Source organism: Cebus imitator, unplaced genomic scaffold, assembly GCF_001604975.1.
Source record: "Cebus imitator isolate Cc_AM_T3 unplaced genomic scaffold, Cebus_imitator-1.0 Scaffold11, whole genome shotgun sequence".
In the NCBI taxonomy this organism is placed as follows: Eukaryota; Metazoa; Chordata; class Mammalia; order Primates; family Cebidae; genus Cebus; species Cebus imitator.
Window position 1 is genome coordinate 11909679 of NW_016107326.1, and position 9763 is coordinate 11919441.

Here is a 9763-nt window from a genome sequence, read left to right on the forward strand (position 1 = left end):
CCTTGAATCTATCCAGTTTTTCCATTTTGGTCCCCATTCACTCAGTTCAAGTTCATTCCCACCTATTTCTACTGCAGTGGCCTCCTGATTAGTCTCTACTTCTACCCTGGCTCTCTTGCTTCCTGTGTTGTTCCTTTTCTCTCAAAATAAAGCAAACCATCTTCTGAAAATGTTCATATGATGAAAACCAAAATCGTACTCGTGGTTTCCAGGCACTGCACACTCAGTCCCTTGCTCATGTTTTCAGCTGACTTTTAGGCTTCCAACTCTGCTAAAATCTTTCTTACCCCAGTCTTTGCACACACTGTTACTTCAGTATGACTGAAATGCTTCTTCTTCCTATCCTACAGGATTTGGTTTTTTAAAAGCTTCCCCAAATCCTTTCTCCCCTAATCTAAATCAGGTCACGATTTGTATTTATTTGTATGGTATGGGTTTTATCTGACTTCCCAACTCTGTTGAAGCTGCATAACAACTACTTAGGGCTCATAAAACTATCCTCTCTACTTTGGTGTTTATTTTAAATTTACCATAACATATAAGCTTTAACAATTTTCCTCTGATCCTACAAACTAAAAAAAAAAAACAAACCATTGTAGCCTGCAATTCTCATAACTACTTTTTCAAATTTTGTATTTTACAAAGTTTATTTTCCTTTTCATGATTAATTTATTGTAACCTTAATAGAGTCATAAAATGCTCTAATTTTTGAATGACCACAGCAGGCTCAGCTAGAAGTCCAGTGTGTCATCCATTGTGCTATACAGCCAGCTAGAATGCCATAATTTTAAAGTTCCTAACAAGATGTTGTGGGCAAGAGAATGAACTTGAAATTAACATTAGATAACCTAACAGAAATGTCTGAAGTTCAATTGTTCTGTCACTGTTTTTGCTCCAAAAGTCTTTTATTTGAAAAGGACTCTAGAACAAGGATATAAGACTTCTTTTAGTTCTAGTTTTTACTTTGGATGAATCACTTTTTTTTTAGTTTGTTTTACATGATATTATAAATAAAATATATTATATATGTAAATATTATAATATTAAGTATTATAAATAAAAATACATATATTTAATTTCGGATATAAAATTCCACAAATTGGAAACAAAAAAGCTCTCATAAAAATACCAATTTCTATTTTTTAATGAAGCAGTAATTCAGTTTTTTTTTTCCTATTCATTCAAAAGGTCATAGCTCAGGAGTGCTATTTATACCAGTTGAATCTACAAAGCCAAGAATAGGAATCACTGTATCTCCTTCAGTAGACCTGATACTGTGAGTCTTCTCTTTTCTGTTAACATATTTGTGCAACAAGCTGTAGTACTGGTCCTTCAGGTTGAAAGTATACAGTGATGAAATTTGCTGCCACTCTTTAATGCTTGGAGTGTTGTATTCTTTTGGACGTGAGCCCTCAAAGAAACATTTAACATTCTCTTTTGCCAATTCAGTTGCATGCTCTGTGGCTTTACTTTTAAGGATCTGCTGCTCCTGTTCCAAATAGATTTTCCAGAATTTCAGCTGCAGAAAACTAACTGGAGATAGGCATCGGCTGACAGATGTAAAAATCAGAAGGACGATGATAACAAGAGCTATCAAGATCCAGCCCAATACCTTAAGAAAACACAACAGAAGAGTAATTTACTTTTTTTTTTTTTACAAGACATTTAAAAATCCTCAGATAAAGTTTGAATACTCGCCAGTTATGATGATGAACAAGCAACAGTTTTAGGTCTTAACTCCTTATGAATAAGGAGTCGCAGTAACCTCACTAGCCCCCCCCCCCCCAGGGCAACTGCTGGCTTGGAAAGTCAACCGTAGTCCAAGTCGTGCACTATGACTCCGCCCAGGGAGGAGACCATGTCACTCCCTTAGAACTCAAAACGTGGAATTTCTGCAAATCCTGGGAAAGAAGTGTTCATTAATTTTAAAGAACCTCTGAGCTTTCTAAGCCCAGATACAATGTGGGGTGGTGGCTTTAGAACCAGACCACCCATTTTATTGTATAGACCTCTTTAATTGTCACAATTCTTCTGCTTTCCTTTGGCTGGGCAAACTACTCTACCTAGACTCAGTGAAGTCACTATGTAGTGGATATACGAAACTGTTACTTGTAATGGCAAAACCGCAATTTTGCACCCAACACAGCTGTTGTGAGACGAAAAAATAATGCAGGAGGTCAATGGCCTAGCGCATTATCTGCAGAGTAGGTGTGCCCATTCTCACTCCCACTTTCCACGATTCATGTACAGTGCCAGGTACTACGGGAATAAATTTTTCTCTTTTTCATTCGTTTTATTCAGATATTCGCTTGTCAGCTCATGAGATGCAAGAAGCCATTCTAGATTTTTGTAGGGCATTGTATATCTGGAGAAAAGTCACCGATTTTTCTCTCACCCCGGCTGTCCCGCGAAACCTCGACCCCTCGGTTCCTCCCAAACGCCCCCAGCGCCTGCGCCTGACCTGTGACTGAGCCTTCAGATCCTTCAGGAGGTCCTGCACCTCGGACGCCTTGGCCTGGTGGCAGGGCACCAGCGGCAGCTCGTCGACGCAGCTGGAGGGGCGGCCACGGCACAAGCGCTGAGCGAAGGCCGCGCTCCCGCTGGCGGCGCACTCGTAAAAGGCGCCTCCGAGCAGCGCCACGGCCACCCAGGTGAGGGGCGCGAGCGCGGCGGCCGCGCTGAGTTGCGCGCACACCAGGTAGCCGCGCAGCCCCGACCGACAACACCCGCGGGCGCTGGGCGCGCAGCATCCGGTGAGCAGGCGCCACGTGCGCGCGCTCAGCATGTAGCCCAAGAGGAAGAGCGCGAGCGCCGGCACCAGCAAGAAGACCAGGCCGTAGGGAAGGTTCCAGGTAGCGCTGCACGGGCACTGGAACACCACGGTGGAGAAGATGCGCTCCCCGCCCGCGGTCAGCAGGGTCACCAGGCCGTAGCCCAGCGCGCTGTGGTGCTTGAGGTGTAGGTCCAGCACCGCCCGAAACTTCTCCATGGCCCTTGTCCTCCCAGATGCTTCCGCCTCTTCGCTGTCCTGCTTGTCAAATGGTTTGGGTGGGCTGAGGGCCGGGGCTTTCCACTCTGCCGAAAAAAGGGAAGAGGGCTTCTCAGTCCTTCCTATAGTTTCACTTTCTCATTTGGTCACACCAGCTCTAGTTAACAGACACCCTGGCAAACAAAAACAGCCCCAGGACCCTTGACCTCTCTGGCATCCCCCATTTCAAAGGCAGAGGCACCAGTTATCTTCCTCCACCAATTCAGGAACACTGACAGAAGATTGACCTTGGTCCTTTGCTACCACCAATCTGACAACCAATCACGGGACTACGCCTTCTTGACCCAAGGCCTCCAGTTGGGCAAACTGGGAAATACCAGATTTTCCTCTATTGCAGCCACCTTAGTTACTAAGACAGATCCTAGTAAAACCAAATAATTGTCAAAAACTGATTACCTGCGGGAAACATTATTCAAGGACAAATTTCTGGTTTCTCTTTCATAGGCTAAATCATAGCAAAGTCCAGCTCAGGTTCTGGTACTTCTACGATGTGCGGCACTCTTCCTGTCTCCCTCCTGGACAGAACTCCAGCCTAGTTCACACTGACTCTTCTCTCCTCTGCCTGATCTCCTTCAGGACATTAGACCAAATATGCTGTGTTGATTTACTCATCAATACAATGTTCTTTTCTTTCAGGTATGTCATAGCACTGTCAATGCCTGGAGGAGGGTCAAATTCTGACTCTGACCACCAAGCTGATCAGCACAGAAGGTGTTGAACTAGTTCAAAGAATACTAGTTGAACCCAATTTCAAACTGCAGCTACATCTATCGAATATTGCTGTTTCCTCCACCTTCAGTCTTCTCAAGGCAGTGTTGCTCTGACACAAACACAATAACCACTTCTGTGATACTGGGCTTTACTCTGTGTGACTCGAGTGAGCTGAGGTGTGCTTGAAAGAACATGGACTTTGAAGTCAGGTGCATTGTGTCTGTGGTGTGTTTAACAAGTATGCCCCTCTAAGACGCAGCATTCTTATTTGTAAAAGAAGGATAATAGTGCCCACTTTTGAGTAGACTGAGTAGCATATATAAAGTGCCTTTACGTATAGAGTATGTCTATTAAATGAACGCTCAATGTGAGGGCTTACCCCTTACAGTGCAATTTGGGGAATAGACAACAAATAATTACATTGTACATAACTTAAAAATGTAGATGAATACTGAATTTTGAATTTAAACCGAGGATCAATTCAGTGGATAATATTAAGTGACTCAGTGACTCTACTACCTTAAGAGAATTGATGTACACTTTAGCTCTCTGCTTCACCACAAGGAGGGTATCTGGATATGGAACTTGCAGGGGAAGTTCACAATGAAATGTTTCTTATTGGTGCGCATCCACTAGGCTTGCCTTATTTTACCTGGGAAGAATAGGTAACCCGTGGAACCAAGTGAATTGCTAGAGAAGGGACAAGAAATGTATTATTATTTTCTTAGTCCAACTTGCCTTCTTAACTACTCCCCCTCCAACATCACCAAGAGTGTGCCTAGCATAGTGCCAAAAACTATCATTCCATTGTGGTGTGGTAAATAGGTATCTTTTTCTGTGTGTTTAGAGGCCATCCCTAGATGAGGGTCTTCATGGTCATGCAGGAAAGTTGGGACCCTCTTCTCTGAGATTAGATGAGATACTGCCAGACTTCCTGTCAGCTTGCAGCAAAGTTGCATGTTTGAGGTGAATCACTTCTGCTATGACTATTATCTCTGTATTTTTTCATTTCCAAAGATAAAGTTCTTCCCTTGTGCCTTGAGTAACTCCCCTCTTACTGCTGAACTCTTCTTCACCCCCACCATAATACATTAAGGTGTATCCTCCCTCCTCCACTCTTCCTATATTCCATCATGAACAAACTTCAGTATATCCACAACCTTTGTGCAGATGGCTTTATCTAAATATCCCCTACTGAAACATAATAAAAATACACATTTCTGTCTTCTTGAGTGAGATTAATTTATTCTCCCACATTTCTTAAATCAAGAGGGAAGGCTGGCATTTTCCTGGTTACCCACTGATAACCATACCAGGGTTTTACCACTGTGCTGTAATAGTTTATAATCCACTGAGGCTCAATCTAAACAGCACTCAGTGACTCTACTACCTTAAGAGAATTGGTGTACACTTAGTAGCTCTCTGCTTCACCACAAGGAGGGTATCTGGATTTGGAGCTTGGGCAGGGAGTTCACAATGAAATGGTTCTTATTGGTGCCCATCCACTAGGCTTGCTTTATTTTATCTGGGAAGAATAAAATAAGGCAAGCCTTATTCCTATGGTCTGCTTTTGTTCTCTTCATTTATTAAGACTCTAATGAAGTCCATCACTTTCTCTTCTCTGGCTTCTGTTTTTTAGTCGAGGATTTGTTTGAAATATGTTTACTTAGAGAAACTGTCATCTATCAGCCCCTTCCCCAGGTAGATTAATTCATTTGTTAAGCAGTTATTAGTTAGTTCATTTGTTCATTCAGTCATTAATTTAAATGTTTAATAAACACTCAGAATATGTCAGGTACCTATCAAAAGTGCCTGATATTACTGGATACAACAAGGAACGAGACAAACAGCTATCCTGCTCTCTAAACTTACGGTAGGGAGGATATAGGAAATGGAGAGGACGGGTCCTAAAGATTATGCACAGGATAAATTGGAGTGATGTTAGAGAGTGTCCTAAAACAGCCTCTATGAGAAAATGACATTTAATCTGAATGAGTCCGAGCTACAAAGGAGCTTGGTTGGAAAGAAGGCCAGTGGGATAAGAGCATTGAGAATGGCAGGCAAGTTGGCACATCTTGCTGTGCTGTGGAAGGTCAGGTTTAGGTGCTTCATAGACCAGAATATGTAGTCTGCAATTCTGCCTCTGAAACTTATCACAGACTGAGCTGCATCCTGATGTATTGTTTCGTCAGCATGTGTCTCTAAACACCACCTCCTTGGTTTGCTACTTCTGTGCTCTCCCAATCACAAATCTCCCAGATATAATGATTATTCAGAACTTAGTACAGGTTTCTATAATTGAGAGTCCAGGTTTTGCCTGCCAGCTTGAATGTTTCTCCAGCAACTGGCCTTGAGTCTAGTACTCTGCCATCTACTCCCACCACCTCTGGATTGGCTATTTCCAGCTTTGGGTCTATTGAAGATTCCTGGCCCTCCATACCCAGCTCTGTTCTGAGAGGATATTGCTCAGAAGTTCAGCCCTTAGTGGAAATTGACTAACACCCTAATGGTGTGGACAGGTAGACTAAATAATGTTTTAAATGCCTTTGCACTTTTGAAAGTCTGTGATTTGCTTTAGCTGTTAAGAAATGAGTCGTAGAGTCTCACATTAAGTACAGTGCGAAGCCAATCGTTGTGGGTTTTCTTTGGTTTCCTTTAACTGTAGTACTTTCTTTTCTATTCACTATCATTTTCAATGTCAGGAATGGGTTTCAGAAACCACAGAACATTTCTCGGAAAAGAAACTTCCTGAAAGCAAATGCACATACATGCTGTGAATCTGAAAGTGTCTTGCAATTGTCTTCATGTGTGCTAGTTCTCAAACATTGTTCTCTGCAGCTCTCAGAAGAATGCAGACTCATGGCATGACCCTGTTTGGACTATGACTGCTAGATTCTAATACAGCATTAATCTTGGCTCCAGGACTCTCCAAAAAGAGGAAAATCAAATTAAGATTCAAATATCTTCAGTAACATGTGCAAGAAGAAGTGCCAGATGCCAAATTAACAAGTTTGTTTTCAAAATCTGACACTCTTACACTTAAAGGGAATATCTTTCTGAATGTTACAATGTGTGGATATATTGCTCAAGTTAGATAACATATTTGAAAATATGGAACATACTATTATCTTGAGATATTTTAAATGTCTATAAAACTTTTTCCAATGGAAGTGTAAAGCAAAAGGAGGGAAAGATTAGACCCTTTCCTTGGCAAAGAGATGTCATTTGTTAAATGGCAGTCCCATGACATTTCAGAAAAGCCTTTTAAAACTGGATAGGGAAAATGTGGCACATATACACCATGGAATATTATGCAGCCATCAAAAACGATGAGTTTGGGACCTTTGTGGGGACATGGATGAACCTGGAAACCATCATTCTCAGCAAACTGACAGAGGAGCAGAAGATCAAACACCGCATGTTCTCACTCATAGGCGGGTGTTGAACGATGAGAGCACATGGACACAGGGAGGGAAGCACTACACACTGGGGTCAGTTGGGGGGAAATAGGGGAGGGACGGTGGGGGGTGGGGAGCTGGGGAGGGATAGCAGGGGGAGAAATGCCAGATGTAGGTGATGGGGAGGAAGGCAGCAAATCACACTGCCACGTGTGTTCCTATGCAACAATTTTGCATGTTCTTCACATGTACCCCAAAACCTAAAATGCAATAAAATAAATAAATGGGAATAAATAAATAAATAAATAAATAAATAAAATTTTTTTTTCCTTCCTTAGCATGAATTTCCTAAGCGTATCACAGAAGTTTAAATATTTAGTGATTAACACACTAATTTTTTTTCTTGCAGCAGATAGTTATTTTAACTTTGTTAAAAAAAAAAAAACATAACCAAATTAAATTTAACAGAGTTTAATTGAGCAAGGAATGATTCATGAATCTGGCAGCCTCTTGAGCTAGAGTTGGCTCAGAGAGAATCCCGGGGAAGATTTATAGACAGAAAAAGGAAAGTGAGGTACAGAAAATGGAAGTGAGGTATAGAAACAACCTAATTGGTTACAGCTTGGCATTTACCTTATTTGAATACAGTTTGAACAGCTCACCCCTTTTGATTGTCCAAAACTTGTTGAATAGCACAACAGTAGGTTACAGTCTGCTTACATTACAGAGAAACCTTTAGGCTGAACTTAAAATACATAAGGAGGTAGCATTAGGCTAAACTTGATTTAACAACTTAGAGAGCCTTGATATGGCCAAGTCTCTCTTGGCATCATCATTGCCACCATTGTTGTTGTCACCACCATCAGCAACATCATTTGATACTCTGAGGCGATTAAAGATCCTAGTGAATTTTCCTTCTGTGCTTTTAAAAGCCTATGTCTATGAGCAATTTTGGTGAAACAATGTTTTCTCTATGTCTTAGTCTTTCAGTCTGCTATAACAAAATACCTTAGACTGGGTAATTTATAAACAAGAAATTATTTCTCACAGTACTGAGGGATGAGAAGCCCAAGATCAAGATGCTAGCGGATTTGTTGTCTTGTAAGAGCCTACTCCTCATAGATGGCAACTTTCCTGTGTCCTCACATGGTGGAAGAGACAAGGCACCTCCCTTCAACCTCTTTTTTTTTTTTTTTTTGGGACGGAGTTTCGCTCCTGTTACCCAGGCTGGAGTGCAATGGCACGATCTCGGCTCACCGCAACCTCCGCCTCCTGGGTTCAGGCAATTCTCCTGCCTCAGCCTCCTGAGTAGCTGGGATTACAGGCACGCGCCACCATGCCCAGCTAATTTTTTGTATTTTTAGTAGAGACGGGGTTTCACCGTGTTGACCTGGATGGTCTTGATCTCTTGACCTCGTGATCCACCTGCCTCGGCCTCCCAAAGTGCTGGGATTACAGGCTTGAGCCACCGCGCCCGGCCCTCAACCTCTTTTATAAGGGCACTAATCCCATTCATGAGAGTGAAGCCCTCATGATTTAATCACTTCTCAACAGGCCTTACCTCTTAATACTATTGTATTGGATATTAAGTCACAGCATATGATTTTTAGGGGACACCAACATTCAGACCATATCACCCATTAAATCAAATTGTTATTTCAAAGTTGAGAGAGAGACAGAGAGAGGCACAGAAAGAGAGAGATAATCACAATATATATGAACAATATATTCACAGATTTATATATCCACAATATATATCCAGAATATATCCACAAATTTTAACATTCAGAAAGATACTCCCTTTAGGATTAGGAGTGTCAGATTTTATAAATTAACTTGCTAATTTTGGCATCTAGCATTGCATCTTGTACATGATACCTAAGATATTTGAATCTTAACTTGATTTTACTTTCTGTGGAGGGTCTGGGGCCAAGATTAATTCTGAATTAGAATCTAGCAGTCATATTCCAATCAGGAATCAGGGTCATGTCATTAGTCTGCATTCTTATGAGAGTGGCAGAGAGCAATGTGTGATACCGTATAATAGAGCTTAGTGGTCCATGGGCACTTATCATCACAATCCCAATTCCCCTGAACTCAAATTTGCTTTACTAATTTATTATATATGATAAAAGATATGAGTTTCCAAAGAAAACAGTAATAAATACCAAGATTAAAGAGTAAGAATGAAGAAAATGAAAATAATTAAACAAAATTTTGAGTTCTTCAAATTATAGATGACATTATTACAAAATCTCGGAAATTTAAATGAACTCTATGGAGAGCATAAACTGTCATGGAAGATCTGTCCAGAAAGAATGCATCACTTGAAACTTGCTGCATTGTCAAGTAGTAGAGTACTATTTAAATAAAATAAATAAATAAATAAAATTATGTAGTATTTGTGCATAGAATACAAAATAGATCCATACCATTGAGGTAGATCTGTATGTACTGGTATGGATGAAAAGACATGGAAGACATACTAATTGGAAAAGGTAAGCAAAAACATTTCATGCAATCCATTTGTATACAAAAGAAACTTTACTTTGCAATAAAGCAAAATAATGGAATAATGTCTTGAAAAGAACTGTTGTTTTTTTGT

General features: G+C 40.9%; 1 protein-coding gene across 1 annotated transcript; it reads right to left on the reverse strand.

The window, feature by feature from the left end:
- Positions 1-1099: 1099 nt before the first annotated feature.
- Positions 1100-3248, reverse strand: CALHM6 (calcium homeostasis modulator family member 6). The gene is made up of 2 exons (XM_017497423.2): positions 2462-3248; positions 1100-1612 (listed from the first exon to the last, which is right to left on the reverse strand). The coding sequence occupies exons 1-2, from the start codon at positions 2987-2989 to the stop codon at positions 1190-1192; spliced, it is 951 nt and encodes a 316-aa protein (XP_017352912.1). The 5' UTR covers positions 2990-3248; the 3' UTR covers positions 1100-1189.
- Positions 3249-9763: the final 6515 nt, after the last annotated feature.